Genomic DNA, 24,346 nt, shown 5'->3' with positions numbered 1-24,346 from the left:
AGTTTTAATGATATACTACTGTACAAAACCTGAGGATAATCATCATAATCAGTTTATAAATAAGCATTTATAAACCCTTATTCAAATAAGCATCATTTGTCATAAAGAACACATTCGTCAAGTTGAGATAACAGCTTTGTCAGGCAGCGGCGATTACACATTAGGGGCCGGTTGGGCCCGGCTTGTGGAGTAGTGCATGACATGACTGATAATTCAGTATAACAACTAATATATATCATCATGCCAAGAGCAGCCAATAAAAATAATACATTTACATACATCCAGACTTTTAGTAACATTGTTTACGGTGTGGGCGTTGCTGCGCAGCATGCCATTGTTCCTCATCAGTTGTGACATCCACTCATAATAGCAAGGCAATATAATGAGCCAAGTGAAAAATGTAATAAAAGATACATTTGTTACCAGCCGTTAGAGCAGATATTAGACATTAAACATTTGAGACAGACCAACCAGAGGATTTCAACGTCATTCAGTCTGGAAAGGACAAAAACTGCTCCTTCAGTCCAGAGAGGTTCAAAAGAAAAACATGGCTAACTGATATTCCTTTGGATGTGGAGTTATAGAACATAGTGAATGTTTACTGCTAGATAACTCTGGATTAGTAATGCAATGCTGTATAATCAGGTTTTGTGAGATCTAATGTCATTGTCGTATTAATCATATTCCCTTCTCCTGCACCATATTATGCTAATTTGTGAATCTGTGATTTCAGTGATAGAGTGCATTTATGTCTGCATCAGATTTGTGTGTAGTTTCAAAAGAGTTGGCTGCTGCCCCTACAGTTTATTGTGCCCCACCAGGCTTTCTGTGACAGAGACACCACTGGTGTCAGGTGACCTTAATTTTTTCTGACATCAGGTTGTATCATGTGATGTTCTAAGGGCGAAATGACGGACTTTGTAGTTTAGCGTATGTCATAGTCACATAATGCCATCAGACTGTCAGACTGGTTCAACAACAGTGGGCATTTCCTTTACCTTTAGGTACCATAGGCATTTCCTTTACCTTTAAGCAACACTATATGGCACTGTCATAGGATGCCACCTCTGCCACAAGTCGGTTGGTAAAAATTCTGTACTGCTAGATCTGCCCTGGACAACTGTAAGCGCTATTATTGTGAAACAGATGCATCTAGGAGCAACAACAGCTCAGCCAAGAAGCGGTAGCCCACGTACAGAGAGAGGCCGCAGAGTGCTGTTGATTCACTCCAAACCGGCTCTGGAAGCAATATTGGCACAAGAACTCTGCAATGAAATGCATTTCAATAGCCAAGCAGCTGTCCACAAGCTAAGATCACTATGTGCAGTGCCAAGCAACTGTTGGAGCTCACCGACTCTGGAGCTGTGGAAACGTTCTCAGGAGTGATGAATCATGTTCACTGTCTGGCAATCTGGTGGATGAATCTGAGTTTGGTGAAGTCCAGGAAAATGTTACACACCAGAATGCACAATGTGAACAGTAAAGTTTGGTGGAGGAAGGATAATGGGCTGTGGCTGTTTTTCAGGGTTTGGTCCTCTTAGTTGCAGTAAATGGTGTAAATGCTACAGCATAAAAAGATACAGTATTTTGGACAATTACATCCTTCCATCTTTGTGGCAGCAGTTTTCTGTTCCAGCATGACTGAGCCCCTGTGTCCAAAGCGTAATCCATAAAGGCATGGTGTGATGAATGAATGGTGTAGAGGAACTGCACAGAGCCTTGACCTCAACCCCCAAGGAATGAACATGGAAACATGAAAGTGGTCAAGACCTTCTCGTCCAACATCAGTGCTTGACTTGACAAATGTTCTTTTGACTGAATGGGCACAAATTCCCACAGACAAACTCTAGAATCCCTTGGAAAGACTCCGGAAGTGTGGTGGCTGGTAGAGTTGCAAACGGAAGCATCTCATGGTTCTGGAATAGGATGTCCAACGAGCTCATTTAGGTGTGATGGTCAGGTGTCCACATACTTTTGGCCATATAATGTAGGTGTAGATATCAAAGTTGACAAAAGCAGCCTTTATGATGGAGGAGGACACCTATTGGATGAAGACTGTATACATGTTTATGTTAGTTGTCATTATGGAGTTATCTAGAGTTCAAAAAGTAAAGTGTTATGAACATCAACTGCTGATTTCTCTCTTTTCTCTTTCTCTCCACCACTTTATGCAAGGTATCCTTAGTCATCTGAGTAACAATCTGATTCTCACTAAAATCTCTCTCTCTCTCTCTCTCTCTCTATCTCTCTCTCTCGCTCTCTCTCTTCCATCATTAACATCAGCAACACTAACAGCTGCACCTGTGTGACTTCTGTTCACTGTTTTCATTAAAGGCTTTAAATAAAGGAGATTTCATTTAAAATTCTCCCCAAAGGTGTTTGTGTAAAAGAAAGGTGAAAAGAGAGTGAAAGCGAGAGAAAGAGGGCGAGGGAGAGGGTGAGAGATCTAGGTGCTCATGCTCTTCATGACTGCTTTAATTTTTCAGTTCTACACTGCAGGTCTGCACAACTAACCACCTTTTAATCATGATCATGGTTTAATGTAAAGTTACTTACATGCCAGATGTTGTTAAAAATAAAGAAGTATCATGACTGAGGGAGGAGAGATTAAAAGAGGCCAAATATTGTGAGCATGCGCTGCTGTGAGTCACCATGTAAAGCCTGAAAAAAATCATTTGAAAGTCAGAGGTGTTGAGCTTTTCAGACCACCTCATACGTCTTTACATATTAACATCACACATATAGGCTCAAAAAGAAGATCCAGCTTGATGTTTAGGCCTCAAATGATCTCAAAATCAACATTACACTGATGACAGTACAATGATTATTGTATTCACTCACATCCTTGGAAGATGCACCCTTCACCAAGTTTCTACTGAGCTCTCTTTGAATTCTTTCAATCATCAGATTCATCCACTCAGGGAAGTGGGCTGAACCATAACCCACACTACAAAATGTTGTTCCATACAGTGTGTACAATTATACATTTGAACCAGAGAGGTCTCCAAATCCCCAAATATATAGTGTAGCATTAACTTACTGGCTAACATTAGTTTTTGCATATCTGGCCAAAAAAAAGAAGAAAACACTTTCTATATAGATACAGTTCCTATATATTGTCGCTGTCAGGACAAAACCTGGTACCTCCATTTTTGATGTTTTTCAGTTTTTCACATAATGTAAAACTGCCTGTTCCCCATTACCTTGTGCAGAATTTTCCTGATGAATGGATCAAAAGAAACAGTTCAAAATGACTTGGGAAAAAGTGACTTGAAAAAAGTCCACTGACTTACATGGAAAGTAAAGAAGGTTTTTCCCTTCTCCTGTAAAGTTACCATTTTGGAGACATGAGGAAAGAAGAAGAAGAACAGTGATATATGGTTGCATACAGTGATTAAATATTTATATTTTTTAATTTTGTGTCTATTTATTGTGATTTTAAATGTGAAAATTATGTGTATGTGTATTAAAACACACTGTTTTGTTCCGAATCGACTAAATAACTGTGATAAATAAATGCAGTTTTAATTTCAGCTACTATTGTGCAGCCCTTTATACAGAATGGCACTCCATACAATTATTTTCACATGATCAGCTTCTTTCACAGTGATTCTGAATTTCACATATCTCTTTTTAACCCACTCTTTCCCACAGGCTTCTCTATCTATCTGCATGAAGTGACACCCTTATAGCATCTTTCCATGATTGTCTGTTTAATTAGTCTTGTTCTAGAAGAAGATGTTGGATTGATAGGTTTGTTCATTAAAAAAAACTTTGAAATATTAAGTGAAAAGACAAATGGAAGAATGATGAAAATGTAACTCATGCAGCTTATAATCTATGGTAGGCTCTAGACAACTGAACTAGCAGATGTATTTATGTATAATAAGAATAAAACTATATAATGCAGTTTGATAATGACATAAAACTTGTCACAGTTACTTACTTTAAGCACTCGGGGGCACTCTAGCCACACTTATCACATGCTTATCAACCATGCACTCATGTTCATCTATATATGTGTTTAGCTTCAGTCTTCTCTTTTTAGTAATTGTCTCTTTCTAATAATTTAACACAAAAGTAGATAATAATGCTTATATCTGATTTTGTAGCTTGTATCCCTGGTTTAATAGGCCAATCCTAACCACTGATTTCTTTACAGTGGTCTTGATAGGAACCATGTCAATGTCAACAACTCAGTTATAGGCCAGACCACAAACAAAACTAGCTGTATTTAAATTACTGTCCCAAAAAACAGTGACAACTGTCTTCTGAGTTTTTATACTGTATGTGATGTTGATGATGGCAAAATAGTGGTAAATCTGATTAAGCTTTTTGGGGGGGGAAATTATGCCTTACAACACTCTGTAGTACCTATCAGGCATAAATATGTTTTAAAATATGTTTTAGGCCTTAATCTTATTGCAAAACTATTGTAAATGTCTCAGACATCAGGCAGCATATTTATAACCATTTCATCTAATAACATCATGTAATCAGCACCACTGTGAACAATTCTGAGTTGGTAAGCTTGCAGAAACTTGAGAAAATCAGTGGAGTTTAGCACTTCAAAGTAATAGCTTCCATTCACTGTTAGCAACATTAGCATGTTTGGTGAAGCTGTTTCTTCAAGTTTTCATTTTTCTCTATCGCACATACAGATAAAGGGAATATAATTCAGCCAAACGCCAATACATTAGCTTTAAATTCACAATTTTGACCACCACAACAGACCACTGGGATAGGCTGCAGCACCCCCATGCGACCCTGAGGGAGAAGCGGCTTTGAAAATGGATAAATGGATGGATGGACCACCACAACATTTTGTTCAGGAAAATAAGTAGTAATTGATTTTGCAGTTGAGCCTGGGATATATGATGGCTTAATGCAAGGGTGCCCAGGCCTGGTCCAGGAGATCTACCACCCTGCACAGTTTAGCTCCACCTCTAATCAAACACACCTGATCCAAATAATGAAGACCTTTGAGAGCGTCTAAATATGAGAGCCAGGTGTGTTAGATCTGGACCAGGATTGAGCACCCATGGCTTAACGCTGCAGGCCTGAACTGCTTTACCACCAGTATAGCAGCTTGGGTGAAGTTGGCTGAAGGTTAATAGCAATTAGAATCAAAAGTGTTCAGTACCTTCCAGTCTCCTACAGGTACGAAGGTCTCGCAGTTCTCCTGCAATAAACAGACAAAAATAGTCAAGAACTGTCTGAGGCCTGGTATCAACTATAGGGCTTGGCAATGTGATGTCATAACGCAGTGTTTTATGGGTGATCCACCATTGTGGCAGGGTTTATCAGTTTAGGCTGGTTTACAATAGTTGAAAAACACTGACTTTTCTACATGATTTGTTTGATTTTATCTGTTTACCTGTGTAGCTTATAGCCTCACTAAATACGTTTGCAGAGATGACTAGATGCAGAGATGACTAGATGGATCTATATGCCAGATAGCAGATCAGCTCATAATCAAACACACACAGATCAGAGAAGACGGTTTATTCAGCTATTCAGACACAGCTCTAGTTAAACCGCACGTAGGAAGCATTGCAGCGAGAGTGCAGATGAGCTCAAGCTCATTTCTTCATCTAATCATATACATTTAATGAAGTAAAACTTTCAATATCATTTAGTGGATTTATCACACTTGGAACAAGCAAACTCTTCACAATCACCTTAATGATGAAACTGCTCCATCATTAAGGTGGAACAAAAAATTAGAATAAGAAGCTGGCAAACAAGAAGCAAATCTCAACATTGTGGTAAAGTGTGTGTTACTACCACTGACGGTACTGATAAAGATCCTAATGTTTACCTCAAAAGGTCATTTTCCAGGTAAGTGTAACTATGAGGTCCAAGGTGAAGTAGGTTAAGCAGTGACAGGGCTAGTAATGTTAGCTGAACTGCCAGACAGTTAGCATTTACTTGTTGGTTTCTCTTAAAGACTTTAGACTGACTGCCTCTTCAGTGTAAATTAAAGATTTAGAAGACCTAAAATGTTTTTGGGTTGTTTTTTTTTTGTGGTTCTTAATATTGTACCATACAGTAATAGTGTCCTTAGAGCACTACTTCACGTTTGCTAACAAGCTACAGTGGAATATGCCAAGACAGAGAGAAATATGCCAAGTTAAATCAAAGACTATGAATCCTCTCTGGTTAACTTCTCCACTGGCTGATTAAGAGAGAGTGTAAGATGTTAGCAAGCTAGCTCACTGAGTGAACTTTGCCAGTGAATGGGTGAAAAATGGCTGTAACTGAAGTAAATCTGCAGTGGTTGAGGGAAATATGGCAGTATCTGAGGTAAATATGCAGTGGCTGAGGGAAATATGGCTGTAACTGAGGTAAATCTGCAGTGGTTGAGGGAAATATGGCAGTATCTGAGGTAAATCTGCAGTGGCTGAGGGAAATATGGCAGTAACTGATGTAAATCTGCAGTGGCTGAGGGAAATATGGCAGTAACTCAGTTAAATCTGCAGTGGCTGAGAGAAATATGGCAGTATGTGAGGTAAATCTGCAGTGGTTGAGAGAAGTATGGCAGTATCTGAGGTAAATCTGCAGTGGCTCAAGGAAATATGGCACCAACTGAGTTAAATCTGCCTTTGGTTGAGGGAAATACGGCAGTATCTGAGGTAAATCTGCAGTGGTTGAGGGAAATATGGCAGTATCTGAGGTAAATCTGCAGTGGCTGAGGGAAATACGGCAGTAACTGAGGTAATTCTGCCTTTGGTTGAGGGAAATACGGCAGTATCTGAGGTAAATCTGCAGTGGCTGAGGGAAATACGGCAGTATCTGAGATAAATCTGCAGTGGCTGAGGGAAATACGGCAGTATCTGAGGTAAATCTGCTGGTTGAGGGAAATATGGCAGTAACTGAGGTAAATCTGCAGTGGCTGAGGGAAATATGGCAGTAACTGAGGTAAATCTGCCTTTGGTTGAGGGAAATACGGCAGTATCTGAGGTAAATCTGCAGTGGCTGAGGGAAATACGGCAGTATCTGAGGTAAATCTGCAGTGGCTGAGGGAAATACGGCAGTATCTGAGGTAAATCTGCAGTGGCTGAGGGAAATACGGCAGTATCTGAGGTAAATCTGCTGGTTGAGGGAAATATGGCAGTAACTGAGGTAAATCTGCAGTGGCTAAGGGAAATATGGCAGTAACTGAGGTAAATCTGCTGGTTGAGGGAAATATGGCAGTAACTGAGGGAAATCTGCAGTGGTTGAGGGAAATATGGCAGTAACTGAGGTAAATCTGCAGTGGTTGAGGGAAATATGGCAGTAACTGAGGTAAATCTGCTGGTTGAGGGAAATATGGCAGTAACTGAGGTAAATCTGCAGTGGTTGAGGGAAATATGGCAGTATCTGAGGTAAATTTGCAATGGTTGAGGGAAATATGGCAGTAACTGAGGTAAATCGGCCTTTGGCTGAGGGAAATATGACAGTATCTGAGGTAAATCTGCAGTGGCTCAAGGAAATATGGCAGCAACTGAGTTAAATCTGCCTTTGGCTGAGGGAAATACGGCAGTATCTGAGGTAAATCTGCAGTGGTTGAGGGAAATATGGCAGTATCTGAGGTAAATCTGCAGTGGCTGAGGGAAATATGGCAGAAACTGTGGTAAATCTGCAGTGGCTGAGGGAAATATGGCAGAAACTGTGGTAAATCTGCAGTGGCTGAGGGGAAAAGTCTGTGAATAAAGTTGGACGTAACATTAGCATGTTCAGATCATTACTCCACAAGTTTTTGTGGATCCAGTCCAGCAATAAGGCAAACTTTTCATTATATAGTTGGCATTCCTCTGTAGTCAGTTCACATACACTGCCTTTTAACTTGATTCAATATGAAGGATGACAAGACGGAAAGAACACTAGAAAGAGTAATATGGTTAAGTTCTTCTAGTGTATGTGATTTACAGCATATAAACAGAGAACGAACCCTGTCAGTATGGTGGAATCCCATAATGCAGCACAACATGGCATAGATTCCCAAGCCATATAAGAACATTTAGCATAAACTGAAGCTGCTAAATGTGGCTAATTTTGCAGATACAGCTGTTGAAGACCTGCATGAAGATTAAAGAATCCTTCAAAAGTAAAAAAGTGGTTGTCATTTACTGCTAATCCTAGCTTTTAGCATGAGAGAGGGTCTCTCAGCATGCCCAAATTAGATCATGCTAACAGATATCTGACCCCCAGTTAGCATGATATTAACACCCAATGTTATTATTATTATTATCAGAAATGATTTCATTTCCTGCGTATCAGGGTAAGGAAGTGTAAAGGTTAGTGTGTAAGTAAACATCCAAGAGCAACATAGAAACACATTTAATGACACATAACAACAGTGTTGCCAGATTGGGCAGTTTCCTGCCAAGCTTGGGGGATTTTGGCTGGATTTGGCAGAAAAAGGTCTTTGGCAAGTGGACAAAATTTGGGCTGGTTGGCCATGATCTTGGCAGCTTTTAAAATAGTATACACACAGCTAGAATTTAAATAGAACCAACCAACTCATCACATCCAATTATCAAATCTTTACATTACAATTGTATACAAAAGTTTGGGCACCCCTGGTCAAATTACATATTGTTCTTGGTTTTCTAATTGATAATAAGTCATAACATCCTCTACAGGGAACACACGTTTGAAAATTTTTAATACATAATTACTAATTCTTTTGGAAAAAAATCATAAAATATAAATGTAGCCTGTGCAAAAGCTATGGCACGTGGTATTTTGTATGTTTTATTGTTTTCCAGTACATTAAACTATACGCACACAAATACATACACACATATATATAAAATACACACATATAATACACATAGAATAATTAGATTAAGTTTGTCTCCTGTAGAGGAAAATCAACAAAATGTATAAGTCGACAAAAGATTTTAAAACTTTTGTATACAACTGTTGCCCTGTGATGGACTGGCAACCTGTCCAGGGTGTTTTCTTCCTTCCGCCCAATGACTGCTGGGATAGGCTCCAGCACCCCTGCAACCCTGAGGGAGAAGTGGCTTAGAAAACAGTACTTAGTACTGAAGTATAGGATGTGCATATGGGCCTAACACAGCATAAATAGTCCAACTCACTTGGCACTATTGACTGTGATCTGTTTATCACAGCTTAAAAGTAAGCAAGTTTTAATGATAAGTATGAGAAATAGTTATGCTTCTTTTGTTGCTCGCAATATTATTGCTATTTGCCATTCTGACTGCATGGGATTATGAATTCCATCATATACAATGCCTTTAAGTAATAAATAAATAAGTCAATTATTAAATTAGTAATGCTAATTTAAATATAATGAAAACATATACAGGTCAGGCATTATGACCACCTCCTTGTTTCTATGCTCACTGTCCATTTTATCAGCTCCACTTACTGTATAGCTGGTCTTTGTAGTTCTACAGTTACAGACTGTAGTCCATCTGTTTCTCTGATACTCTGTTACCCTGTTCTTCAGTGGTCAGGACCCCCATGGACCCTCACAGAGCAGGTACTATTCGAGCAGTGGATCATACTTAGCACTGCAGTAACACTGACGTGGTGGTGTTGGTTGTTTTTAAAACACCTCAGTGTCACTGCTGGACTGAGAATGGTCCACCAACCAAACATATCAAGCCAACAGCGTCCTGTGGGCAGCGTCCTGTGACCACTGATGAAGGACTAGAGGATGACCAACACAAACTGTGCAGCAGCAGATGAGCTGTCGTCTCTGACTTTACATCTACAAGATGGACTGACATGGTAGGAGTATCAAATAGAGTGGACAGTGAGTGGACACAGTGTTTAAAAACTGCAGCAGCTCTGCTGTGTCTGATCCACTCATACCAGCATAACACACGCTAACATACCACCACCGCATCAGTGTCACTGCAGTGCTGAGAATGATCCACCACCCAAATAGTACCTGCTCTGTGAGGGTCCATGAGTGTCCAGACCACTGAAGAACAGGGTAAAACCAATTCATTTTTCCCCTTTATCAAAGCCTGTGCATCATTGGTTAATGTGCCCAGAAGTTGATCACTGATGTCATGTTGGTTTAAATGCTTTTCATGTTATAGTTGAAATGACCTTAGACAGTTTTTGATCTGTGCTTTTAGGGTGTTTTGTCATGCATATCGGTGGCTTTTGAGCATTTTTAGGAAGAAACATACGCAATCTGGCAACCCTGTAAACGCATCTCATTTATGCGAAATGAGACCATGCTGACTGGTTTGGACAACATTCCTGCAGATGTTTCCTGCACATCTGGGGAAAGGAAGCATAAAGGTTAGTTGCTGTGGATGGAGATCCAAAAACAACACGTGGGATAAATCTGAATTGGTGGCAAAGTTTAGATTAGATGTAGAGATCAGTGTACACCATTTATTAGGGGCAGCCTCACACTGACTCAAGTGTCATCCTGGTTATTTCAAACTGCAGATATTGAAATGACTGATTTTGCTGTTCATGAAATTAACCCCCCTCCCCCCGGCCCCCATTGTACTGAGAGCAAAACAGCAAAACCAGGCCTAGTAGACACTCTCATGAGAGAAGTGTAATCATGCCCAGTGTGTTTTGAATGATAAATAATGGATTGCACAAACAAGCAGTCACACAACCGGGTCACTTTCAAGCCAACAGAGTAAAGCCGATACCAGATTAGACTATACACAGAAAGGAAAAGGTCAGCAGGAAATTTAATTTACACAGTTTTCCTCATTTACACCAAATGTGGTCAATCAGCCAAGACATGTTGAGCATCTGAAAAGTTGTCTGCTTGTTGAGTAACCTCTAATAGACTTTATTATGTGGTTTCAGACACTGTCTACAACATAATCTTATCTATGAACAAAGACAAAAGGATGCCAGTGCCTAAAAACAGTAGCAATGGAGTCATCTCATCTCATTTCTCACTAAAATTTCTAAGAAACTGCCACAAGTGTCCCAAGTCCTGAGCATTGATAGTCACACTTTGACTTCTCAATAGAATCGTTTAGCTAGCTGATAAGCTTACTGAGGCTAACTTAGACAGGGCAAGTGTGGCGCTACTAAAAAACCTGTCCCTTTGTGTTTCTTGTGCAACCTTTAATGAGCCCAAAACGCTAACCATGACCTTAGGAACTCTTTCATAGGTCTCCTTTACGTATATTGGCATTTGACGTTTTATATCCAAAGAACTGAGATTTTCCGCCATAGGGTCATAGGGACCTGAGAACATGTGCTGCCTTCAAGTTGTGTCAGAAATGTCATGTTACGAGATGAGCAGACAAGAACGCCACCACAATGAGTGCATCTACCGATCCTAATAAACCGAATTTCTGTAGTTATCTGATTATTCTGACTAATATTAGTCATGCAAACAGCATACTTTGATTTCTGAGATTGGAGAAAGGTGTAGAAATCCAATTTAGAAGTCTAATAAACAGAGCTGGGTTTTAGCTCAATAATCAGATTTCTCAGTGCTGTGAACTCTTACTCTGATTTCTTTCGGATTTCTCAGTCTGTGCATGTGCGAAAATAATACGAAATTAGTGTGAAATAAGCAGCAGCGTCACCGCGAGATGCAGCAAAACACTTGGAGCAACGCTGAAACCAAATACATGTATGTTCATATTTTCAGGTAAAGATGATGACATAAAGTTTGAGTTTTATGTTAGGTTTTACATCATATTATGTCTTCTGTGAGTTTATTGGCTGGTTGTAATGCAGAAGTCTGATTACTGTCTGACTCATGCAGACCTGGAGTTCCCCCCATTATCTGATTACTCCAGTGCATGTAAACAAATCGTTTGGATTACTGACAAAATCGGATTTTCTGCAGTTATCATATCATTAAGTGCATGTAAATGTATGTAAAATGTCTAAAATTACTTGTGTTAATAGTTTCCTATGAGCTCTGGTTTCACACATGAGCACTGCAGGCTTAAATCTTTTCAATGTTTTACTTTCATTTTTTTCTACATTATTTGAACACAGGAGCTGCCCCTTGTGTGAGTTCAAGGCAATAGAAATGTTCTAAAATTAAATGTAAGAAAATCTCATTACCTTAACTTCTATTCTAAGGTAAGAATGTTTTTGCAGTCTCCTGTAAAATTTGGAGATTTGTTATTTTTTAAACAGCGACAATATACAATATACCATGTGTGAAGCTTCTAACTGGATAAAAGTTTTACTCATCTACTGCACATTCTCTGCTCTTTATTTTATTACAGCAATGCAAAATAAAATTGCACTCTTTGATGAAAGGATTAACATGCATTACTCCCAGCGCCCCCATCTGGATTCCAACGGAAACCTTTAAGCAGTCTGCAAAAAAATGCTATTTCATCTTAAATCTAGTCAGTAAGTCTAATTTCTATTTTTTCCTGTTGAGACTGAAGCTGAAAGATTATATAACTTATTTTAAAACATTTTTACTTCTTTTAAGTAAATTTATTAAGTAAAATGACCTACAGTGAGGAAAATAAGCACCCTGCGACTTTGCAAGTTCTCCCACTTAGAAATCATGGAGGGGTCTGAAATTTTCATGTCCTGTGAGAGACATAATCTAAAAAAAAATCTGGAAATCACAGTGTATGATTTTTTAATCATTTATTTGTGTGTTACAGCTGCAAATAAGTATTTGAACACCTGTCAATCAGCACAAATTCTGGCCCTCATAGACCTGTTAGTCCGCCTCTAAAAGGTCCACCTCCACTCCACTTATTATTCTAAATTAGAAGCACCTGTTTGAGGTCGTTAGCTGTATAAAGACACCTGTCCACCCCACACAATCAGTAAGACTCCAACTACTAACATGGCTAAGACCAAAGAGCTGTCCAAAGACATCAGAGACAAAATTGTAGACCTCCACAAGGCTGGAAAGGGCTACGGGGCAATTGCCAAGCAGCTTAGTGAAAAAAGATCAACTGTTGGAGCAATTATTAGAAAATGGAAGAAGCTAAACGCAACTGTCAATCTCCCTCGGATTGGGGCTCCATGCAAGATCTCACCTCGTGGCGTATCAATGATCCTAAGAAAGGTGAGGAATCAGCCTAGAACTACACAGGAGGAGCTGGTCAATGACTGCCATGCAGTTTACACAATGCTAATTGCTAATAAGCTTATATCACTCATTGGCTATATTAGCCTCACAGCACCAGTGCAAAACTAAAGACACTTCAGATTCCAAATGTCTTGGGTGATTGACTGCATTTGGGATAAAGGTTTAAAACAATAAATTAGATTTTTCTTTTCCATTTGCGGTTATGCAGACCAGTATGGCCACAATGGTGTCAGACCAGTGGATTTGAGGCCTCACAGCACACTGCAGTACCACAGAGTTGGGACAGAGGGCGCCGTGTTACATCAAGCTTCATCTCCAAACTAAAGCCAGTGAAAGTGTAAACTTCTTTTTACTGTTCACTGAGTAAATGGTGATGCAGGCCTCAAGCCAGCACTGACAAAAGCAATTTAGTATTAGCCAAAGCATTTAGCAATGACACAGCAGGGGATCAGTCACCTGTTCAGTTGTTAATGTGTTAACAGCGTCTGTGAGCACATTCGCTGTGCATAATTCAGAGTCAAACACTAGCTGGTCTACGGTCACATTGCTGCTTGCCTGTAAGCTATCACACATACTAAATGCTACAAAGCCAGTCTGATCTGGAGAAAGAACTCCTACTCTCATGTTTATGGTGGACTGATTAAAGTTAAGCTGATTTTTGAGGGAAGTCTCACTAATCTGAGGTACCTGAAAAGATGTGTACAGGAAAATATGAAGGGACATTCATGTTCCAGTATCTGACAGATCATCTACCATTTACCATCTAGCATTTATGCCTCTATCTCCGTCTGAATAGCACATGGATCTGCCTTGACAGTAAGCAATGCAGTCGCAACAAGATTTCTAGGAGAACCAGATAAGCTGACTGGAACTGCGGTATAATCTCGAAGATGTTTCTTCTAGGCCTGACCTGTTATGTCTACTTAGAGCTGAGGTGTCAATCACATATATTTAATGAATAAAATTAAACAGCTGTTACCTCCACTCCTTCCATTCTATTCTTTAGTAGCCTTAAAATGACCATTCAGTTAAAAATCTAATTTACACATTTTTCCCTGTAGCTCAAACATTCAATTAGCCAAGACATGGTTGGTGTCTGAATTTTGCTTCTTTAGTTTCGTGCTGGAGCACAAGGCTAATGTAGCTAACAAGTAATGGAAACTAATAGCCACCCAAACCTAGCTCCAATACTAAACTACACCCTTAAGGAGCCTGGAGGGGAGTGTAACAAACCTTTTGTTAAAGTTTAACTCCATAATAACGTAAATGTTCTAGGAAGAACCCTTACCTTTTCACAATGTTTGCATAATCAAATGGCAAACAAAACCATTCAGAGTGGTTTGGCTTGAAATTCTCCTTTCTAGAGAAAACTTAAGAATTCTGATCTAGGATCTGTTCCTGTCCATGAATTGGCAGTGAATTAGAGAGGAAACCTGGTCCTAGACCAGGACATCTACTCTTACTAAGAGGGAAACTGTGTAAATGGGACTTCAAATTTCATTGAGATTTGACCACAATACTGGTAATTGCTATTGGAGAATGGGGTGGGCGTGGTCTGTGCATTAGTTACCAGGATGTACCCACTGGTCCGACGCCGACGGCGTGTCACACCAAGCCAGTGGCGGGCGATGTCGTGCCACCTGTGTGCGGGGCGTGCTGGGGGGGGTGAGGTTGAGCACGGGGTGCATTCACACACACTCCTCTCACCTGCCTCATTACACATACAAAGTGTTAAAGAAAACATAAGGCCAAACAGCGCCTTCTGTGGATGTGGAGGATGAGATTTGTTGAACAATAAGTCAGTCTGGCATGAAATAAACATCCAAGGTTTTTAATCTTTGGTGAGGTGAAAGAAATTTCTGTATAAACAAAAATGGAGATGCAGTGAAGGCTTTCTCAGAATTTTACTGCTTCACGCAATGACAAAATGCATTTACTGGTCACTTTATTAGAAACCCCTACCTTCTACCTCCACTCACTGGCCACTTTCTTAAAAAGCACCTACACTGCACTTTATTAGAAACCCCTCCAATGTATTTCCACTAACAAACACTGTACCGCTACTAACTGGTCAGTTCACTGGCCACTTTATTAGAAATGCCTGCCTTGTGTTTCCACTAACTGGTCACTACATTAGAAACACCCACCTTGTACCTCCACTGACTGGCCACTTTATTAGAAACACCTAACTTGTAGGCCCACTAACTAGCCACTTTATTAGAAATACTTACCTTGCACTCCTACTCGCTGGTCACTTTATTACAAAGCCTACTTTAACTTCCACTAACTGGTCATTTCTATTAGAAACCCAACTGGCCAATTTATTGGAAACACTTGCTTTGTTATTCCACTCACTGACCACTTTATTAGAAACACCTACATTGTATTTCTGATAACTGGCCACTTTATTAAAAACACCTTATAGCTCCTCTATGTAAGAGTAGAATTACAGACCATGGCTTGTCTGTTTCTGACCACAGGACTGACTATATAAAACTATAAAAAACATTGTTCCAGCAGTCTTAGCTTTCTGCTCCTGGTGGTGGGGATTGCAGATAAAAGCAAATAAAGCTTAATTTTCTGTCTTTTTTTTATATTTCACATTATCATCACACTCTGCACTCCTATAGACCCATGACATTCCTTTTAAGTTCTGCTGGATTACTCGGATAATCCTCACATCATAACAATGATTATTTTTCCCATTGTGCTATAGCCGTCTCACTCAGCGTAATGAGCAGCACTGCAGGTCAGTCGATTTAATTATCTGTAAGAGTGCGTGCCGGTCACTTTCACTAGTTTCTGTTGTACGTCATTCACCGTGTGCTGCTCGGATCCTTAACGCTCAAATTACCAGATGGTTCCGGTCCATAAAAAAAAAAAACTCCTTCTGAGGCCTCTGAGCAGACTGGAGCCGCTGTACATCATACATGAGCGTGAAGTACCAGATCATGTTATTTAAAAAGTGCTATTTTCAACATCATTCATTTCACATGACGTTTTTCTTGCCCCCACATTTCATGCTTTTCGGATCCTGTTAGCATTCCACCCATATTGCGATGAATGTGGCTCCTTTTGGACTCGGAGAGATAAACCATCATCCACACACAGTCTTTAGAACTCGCTTAAAAGAAAATAAGGACGCAGACAGTCCTGTCTAAAAGCTATATTTAGATGCATCTGAATGTAACAGGTACGCCGCACTCACCATCTCCGTGTCCTGTCCTCTTGTTTCAGGAAGTAGCGGCTTTTCCTCAATAAACTGCTGCTCCTTCATGCCAGCCATCCTGGAGAGCAACCTGCAATCACCATGGCAACACACACACACACACACACACACACACACACCTGAGATTAGCAGGGCTGCTTCACAGCATCCCATAATCCAATCATATCCATCCTTCACCCTCCAGCATCATCATATTCTCCACTCTGCATGAGTGCAGACCCTTTACATAACACCCCCGCTGGTAAAACCACACAGCAGAATCTGTGCTTTTCTGAAGGATCCGTGCTGCAGTACATGTTTAGCCCTCAGCTCTGAAAGAAGTGACGCATTTATTAAATTCAAATCTTCATTTCTACATACAGCATTGTACGCACGTCAGAGAGCACCCTCCACTGATTTAATTTCCAGTCAAAACGGAGATTAAATACAAGTTATCAATTTTTCAGCATCAGGAAAAAAGAAGACAAGTAAAATTGCACAGAAGCCACAAAAACTAAATATAATCACTGATTTTTCAGTATTTTCACTCTTTACCTTCATTCCAGCTTCCATTCTTTTCAGGAGCCTCATTTTCAACTCCTCAAAGAATCTGCAGACACACCTCCAAAGTTCAGTCTTAGAAACTGGTTGAACATTTTCTGAAGTAATCAAACCTCGGGGGTGGTTAGTCCATCGTTCAGCTTGTTTGTTTGATGTGTCTGTCTCCTTTTCTCAGGATGTGTCTGTCTCCTTGTCTTGATCAGCTACACACCCTTTCAGACCCACAGCGCTGAGCGGTCTTCTGTGGATGTTTTCAGATCTGAAGCAGCTTGATTTTCTCCTCTCTCTCAAAGATGAAAAGCTTTGCTGTTTATCTGAAGAGGGCAGTTTTGGTGTCTAACAGTGCTCTTCCAGGTGGTTGTTAGGAGTCACATTTTCTCTGTAGCTTTTAATAATTTTTTGAACTCCAGTTTTGGAAACTGTTGTTTTGTTTGACTTTCTTTTTCCTCATGCAAGTGGATTATCTCATATCTAATATCTTCACAAATATCTCCTGAAAAATGAATAACTCATGTACTAACTAGTACTTAATGGCTGGTTTGACTGGAAAGTAAAATTAATGAAAGGTGATGCTCAGTGCTGTAAATTAAAATATATTACATGAACACAATTACTGCCAAAAGCAAGTTAATGTAATATACTTTATATAGTATAATATATAAATAACTTAAATAACCACCCAGTCCCTTCCACGTCCCGGGTGAGCCCCCAACTTCTGGGTTCAGGCCATAACTGAAGGTCTGGAGTGTGAATTACTGGGTTGATTTATTGGTTGGGGGATTGATTACCAAATTCATTAATTCATCATCATTAAACACTTAGTCCAGATAGAGTCATGGTAGCAGTTGGGAGAGCAGAGAATCCCAGATGACGCTGTCTCCCAGAGCTTACGCCACCTCATTTCTGGGGACCCCAAGCTGCTCTTAGGCCAACTTGGAGATATAATCCCACCAGCAGGTCCTAGGACAACCCCTGGGTCTTGTCCCAGTAGGCTGTGCCTGGTACACCCCACCTGTCCAGGGGGCATCCAGATCAGATTCCCGACCTCAACTAGTTCCTCTCAATTCTCAATGCAGAGGAGTAGCGGTTCTACTCTGAGCTCCTCCTTGATGACTGAGCTCCTCACCCTATCAAGTAGAGCGTGGACACCACCCTCATTTCCACCGCTTGTATTCGTGACCTCATTCTTTCGTTCATTACCCAAAGCTCATGATCACAGGTGAGGCTTGGGATGTAGACTGGCCAGTAATCAGAGACCAGAAACCCTCTTCACCACTACAGTCCTGTACAGTGACCACATTACTGCTGCTGTCTGTCCCAGCCTGCAGCCGATCTCACCATCCCTCTTCCCATCATTCATGAACAAGACCCTGAGACACCCTAATTTAGACCCCCCACTCCAAAAAAAAATTGTAATGTTAAACACACATTTTTGGTCTGTCAAACACGCCACATAAGAATTAGCTGAGCAGAATTTCCAGACAACAGAACTAAAATGGAACTAAAGCTGTAACATGCAGACTAGATAGTAAAACATATCATCTTTTTTGTGGCCAGCTCACAATCCTTCGGTAAGTCACCCCTTTTCACCTGATGCTACAAAGCTGGAAGGGTGAAGGCTGGTACATGCTTACTCTTAGGCATGAGGTTTGGCACCCCATCATTTCACAGTAAGAGAGAAAGAGGGCAATTATGATCTTTTGGCCTCCCAGACACAGATGGCTGTGGCATCTCCAGGGATCAAACTTGCGACCTCCTGAGGTTAGGGTCAGCATTTAGATGGACACTCCGGAGCCTCTCAGGAGTCTGTCATGGTCCATCATGGGGAAGTTTTGATACATTGGTGGGTTACTTAATGCACAAACCTGTGTAATATGTAGCTAGGATCCCGGTCCAATCACCAGCGGTGGTAAAACGGCAACCCTGTCACTGTATAATTCATACTCTGGAGACTAAATGTGTATGTGTGAATAGGAGAATAAAATACCACATGGTGTGTTGGATCAGTGGTTTAGCTGAGAGAGCTCTATCCCTTGACGTTTATATCTTAATAGCAGGGCAGGAGCTAGCCTGATCATTTTAATCAAGCTGAGGGCGCTCAACAGGATCAGCTTTATTTCAACTCATTTTATAGAATCATACAGTCACAGATTAACATCTAGTGCAAGCTGTGATTGCACTGGCATGCATCCACATAAACAAGTTTTTGAACATGTGCATACATGTATATTGATGTGGACGGGACAAAATATCGCATCAGTTCACATTCAGAATGATTCCTGAACAAGCAGCAACAACGACGTTCAAACCACCATGACAGCGAGCATGAATAAAAATGATTAGGTATGAATGCACTGATTGCCTAACTTGAATATGATCTCAGAAAGCTTTACAGGCAAGCAGATCCTAGAACAAAGCAAAGCAGAAAAGCGCGAGAAATCAAGAGCAAAGTGTGCGGGCTTACAAAGAGCAGCTCTCAAAGCCATTAGACTCATTTGAACTCATATACACTCTCATTTTTTAGAGTTATATAATAGGCGGTGTAATAAATTTGAAAGAAAAACTGTTTGCTTAAAAAGAGGCCGTCTCTGAAGAAGAACTCATTCAAAGTGTTTTTTTCTTTTTTCGGTCCATAATTTATTGGCATCCAGATTGCCACTTGACTGCGATGGTGTTAGAATGATTCAGCAGCTCTTGAGCAGAGGATTGGTTTGGTTTCATAACACCAGCCAGAGCATCGCGGCCAACTGTTGGGTAACTACCACAAGTTCAAATGGCCAATATGCATGCTCCCTTCGCTCTGGCTGACACAGTTTGTGGCCAGTCCAGCTCAAGGCTAAATCCTGGTGCTAGCCTGATGCGGTGTCCTGAACCAAGCGACATACAATTTGCACAGTTTCTCTCAGTTACCCCAAAAGTAGTTACTAAGCCAAGATACATTTGGTGTCAGATTTTTTTTTTTGCGCTGGAGCTACAAGCCAACAACCCATTTAGAATTGCCTCAAACTGTTTCCTGTGGTGAAGTAATCATGAAAATATTTCCTTATATGATTTCTGACACTGTATGACACATATAAGGAAGTCTATTTGCAATTATTTCACACCTGGACACAGTTTGAGGCAAGTGCAATGCTGAATGGGTGTATAATTTTCGTTACTCGTTAGCTACAGCCTCGTAGCTCCAGTGCAAAAGCTAAAGTAGCAAAATTCAGACACTTGTATCAAATCAAATCAAGTGAAATTCATTTATAGCACTTTTTACAACTGATGTCACAAAGCAGCTTCACAGAATTCCAGTAAAGACAAAGTTTTGACATGAATGTAAAACCCCCAGGTGAGCAAGCCAGGAGCGACAGTGGCAAGGAGAACCTCCCTCAGAGCTGAGGAGAAAACCTTGGGAGGAACCAAGGAGGGACCAGTCCTCTGGTCAAGCTACCTACAAACTACCTACAAAATTGTAGACTTGCTTATGTGATTTCTGACACTGTATGACACACCGCTATTCATAAACATGAGCATAAGCACATTAGCATCACAAAACACAGCAGTGGCAGCCGACTTGTTAGCTTGTGACCATGGTTATAGATAACAGTGTGTCATACAGTGTCAGACACCAACATAATCAAGTCTGTTAGAGCTTACTTGAAAACCCAGCACCATTGGCCGTGGCCACCCCAGGTCAACACTAATGCTAAGTGTTGGTCTAATAAGTTGTCTTGAACCGAGGCTAGCTCTGGTGAAACATGCAATTTTCCCTGTTAAGACACTTTTGGTGTCTTCTTTACTTTTGTGCTGGAGCTACGAGGCTGTAGCTGACAAGTAATGAAATTACACACTCATTTAGCACTATGCTTGCCTCGAAGTCTGTCCAGTGGTGACAGACTATCACAAATAGACTTGCTTATATGATTTCTGACACTGTATCACTCACTGCTATTTATAAACCTGAACACAAGCACATTAGCATTGCTAAACACAGCAGTAGCAGCCATTGGCACAGACCCCCCCCACCCCAATGTAGTCAATCAGTTAAGACACATTTGGCGTCTGGGGTTTGTTACATTGTTTGCCACTCTCGGACCACCCAGATTGCTTTCCTGCATACAAGCTCTAACTATTTTTTTTAAGCTCCTCAAACAGATTTTAAATACACAGAGACTTTTATTTTGGAAAATTAAACTAAGACAAATATTACAATTAAAAAATTTTGCAGAGAAAAAAAATGACTATGCCTGATTTGGAATGGTGTTATGAAAAATGTTGCTGTTGATGACGCTGTGACAGATTAAATTTATTTACAAAACTAATTTACAAAGTATAACTAAGGAAAGGAGGTGGAAGAGAATCTGGAGAGGAATGAAGGTCAGTAGAGACAAGACGGAATACATGTGTGAATGAGAGGGAGGCAGTTGGAAAGGTGAAGATGCAAGGAGTAGAGGTCGTAAAGGTGGATGACTTCAAATATCTTGGGTCAACCATCCAGAGCAATGGACAGTGTAGAAAAGAGATGAAGAAGAGGGTGCAGGCAGGATGGAGTGGGTGGAGACGGGTGTCAGGGCTGATGTGTGACAGAAGGATAGCAGCAAGAGTGAAAGGGAAGGTTTACAAGACAGCAGTGCGTCCTGCTATGATGTACGGTTTGGAGACTGTGGCTCTGTCTAAAAGACAGGAGGCTGAGCTGGAGGTGGCGGAGATGAAGATGCTGAGATTTTCGTTGGGAATGACAAAGATGGACAAGATTAGAAATGAGCAGATCAGAGGGACAGTGAAGGTGGAGCAGTTTGGAGATAAAGCCAGAGAGGCCAGGTTGAGATGGTTTGGACATGTGTTGAGGAGGAATAGTGGATATATTGGGCAAAGAATGTTGGAGATGGAGCTGCCGGGTAGAAGGAGAAGAGGTAGACCTCAGAGAAGGTTTATGGATGTAGTGAAGGTGGACATGGAAAGTAGAGGAGGCAATGGATAGGGCAAGATGGAGGCAGATGATCCGCTTTGGAGACCCCTAAAGGGAGCAGCCAAAAGAAGAAGTACTAAGGAAAGGAAACATAAGTAAAATGAGAGCTGGAGAGTGAAATTTTGTCTATTACTCTGCTTAAACACCGTTGGGCCTGGAAAACACTGATCAAAATGCCAGTGGACCACCAGCTTTGCCATCAGTGGGCCAACAGTGGCCCACTATCCTCTTGCTACCAGGACTAGAGATACAAGGCCAATGTGATGAACAAGTAAAGGAAGCTTGCTAATACTAATAAGCAGTGCTTGTCTAATAAGTTGTCTTGAACCAGGGCTAGCCTTGAAAAATAAAATTTCCTCCCAACCCAAGTGTAGTGAACCAGTAAAGGCAAGGTTGGTGTCTCAAGTTTGCTGCTTTATATTTGCACTGGAGCAATTGATAAATGCACCCATTTATCATTGTGCTGGCCTCAAACTGTGTACAGTTGTTACGTAATCTCTCATAGACTTGCTAATGTGGTCTGACACTCTACGACATAATGTCATCCACAAGCACGGACAAAAGCACATTAGTATGGCTAAAACAGGCCAATGTTTAAGCTCCATTAGCCTCGTAGCTCCACTGCAAAACATGTTCTGTCTGATCAACTGCACTTCCACAAGGGGAAAACTGTGTCAATTAAATTCCTTTATGCCAAATCATCACTTTAACATCAGCTTTGCACACGAGCCTGGACCAGCACCTCATCTGCAAACCTAATCTATCAGAAAGTGCAGACCGAAGAGTCTAATCCGCTTGTCCGGTTTGCGCACTCAGTGTCCACTCAGTGAGTTTGTGCTTGATTTCCTGAAGTGCAGTCATTCTCTCTCATAAAAGACTTCATAATGGACTGCTGAACAAGTATTCATCAAACCCAACCAGCTTCACACAGCTCCCTTCCCGGAACTCAGCACTCACCAAGCCATTAACACTGACTCACCAACGTTTACGACTTTGTCTGCTCCTCAGAGGAGACGTCTTTATTGTCTCATGTTCTCCTCTTGCCCAAAAATAGGAGCTCTATCACATCAAACCCCGGTAACGCCCTCCCTCCGTTCCCACAGGCTTTTATTGGGCTCGGTACCCAGGCTGGTGTTGCTATGACAACGTCAAGCAGTGCCGGCAGGCCCTGCTGGGTCGCTCTGGCATCTCTCTATTGACTTTTCCCTGCATTTCAATACGCCTCGCCCTGGCTAACGTGAACAACGATGCCTTGAGAAACCAGAGGCTTTGTCAAAGCTACATTAGTGGCGCAGTTATGGGTTAGAGTAGTAAAGACACATGTGGTCAGTCTTTAAATTGTATGAGGTTGCATTAAAATGATGACACCGTTTTTGACCCCATGTAAAATTATCTCATGTGACTTTCTGGACTGTGATACAATTTTAACCACATGCATTTACACTTGATAATTAAATTGCTGGATAGTTAGACTGAAATCCGGTTGCCATATGGTGTATAATATGCAAATCAGCTCAGACACCACAGCCAATTGTCTATTGTTCCTCGTTTATCATGTTCTATTCAACAGATGAGTGCCGCCTTCTGAATCCCAGTTTTGCGTTTGCAGTATTTCTTTCTTTACACCAGCTTTACAGTGACGTGACGTTTAAAGTCAGTGGTGACAGAAGACGGCTGTTTAGAATAATTAGCCCCGTGTTAGTCATCAAGGTCAAGCGTAGTGCATTACAGCGAGACAGTGATTAACGAAGAGGTGATGTAAACATGAACCAAAGAGGTGGAACTCATGTCAAGAGCTGAACTGAAAGAGCTCTATTTAATGGTAGTGGTCCAGTGGGTGGAGCCCTCCCCTTATGCAGAACAGCAGGGGGAGGAGTCACTGTATTGGGAGGGGTTTTGGTTGTCAAGCATTTCTTGGAAAGATGGTTGCATTTACACTTGTAGAACATCAAGCTGAAGTGTGTTTGAGATCTGCTGAAGAGCTTTAAGTTGTCAGATTTAAACCTGTTTTAAATCATCGCTGGATAAAAACATTGTATCTTTATTCCAAGTCATTTTGGATCATTTCTATTGGTCCATCCATCATTAGAATTTACAACCATTTGTCACTGTGTTTGCACACTATGAAATTAGACCTCTGCATTTAACCTGTGCAGTGAAACACCCACATACATACACACTAGTGAACGCACACACTAGGGTGCAGCGAGCACACTTGGAGCAGTGGGCAGCCCTATCCACGGCGCCTGGGGAGCGATTGGGAGTTAGGTGCTTTGCTCAAGGGCACTTCAGTCATGGACTATCAGCCAAGGGGATCGAACCGGCAACCTTCCGGTCACAGGGCTGGTTCCCTAACCTCCAGCACACGACTGCCCCCATTAAATGTTGACGCCATGCTGACACCAGCTGGTGTTTCGAAATTGTTTTAAAAAAAAAAATGAAAACAAAAATGAAGATACAATATTTTGCTCAGACTGTGATCTGTGGCCTTGGGTGCATTTGCACTTGTATTTTTATGTGATCCATTTTTATTTAATTATAACCATTATGACCCGAACCCCAGAAAAGCGGAAGATGATGGATGGATGGATGG

At 41.0% G+C, this 24,346-nt stretch overlaps 1 protein-coding gene across 1 annotated transcript in view; it reads right to left on the bottom strand.

Moving 5' to 3' along the window:
- Positions 1–24,346, bottom strand: part of ndrg4 (NDRG family member 4) — a 71,906-nt gene that overhangs the window by 34,666 nt on the left and 12,894 nt on the right. The window contains 4 exon segments of the mRNA XM_037540683.1: positions 5,144–5,182; positions 14,601–14,692; positions 14,695–14,737; positions 16,239–16,329. Coding sequence (XP_037396580.1) covers positions 5,144–5,182; positions 14,601–14,692; positions 14,695–14,737; positions 16,239–16,329 — 265 coding nt within the window.

This window comes from Pygocentrus nattereri, chromosome 8, assembly GCF_015220715.1.
Source record: "Pygocentrus nattereri isolate fPygNat1 chromosome 8, fPygNat1.pri, whole genome shotgun sequence".
In the NCBI taxonomy this organism is placed as follows: Eukaryota; Metazoa; Chordata; class Actinopteri; order Characiformes; family Serrasalmidae; genus Pygocentrus; species Pygocentrus nattereri.
Note: the sequence above shows the minus strand (reverse complement) of the source record. Positions and strands in the feature narration are given on the sequence as shown.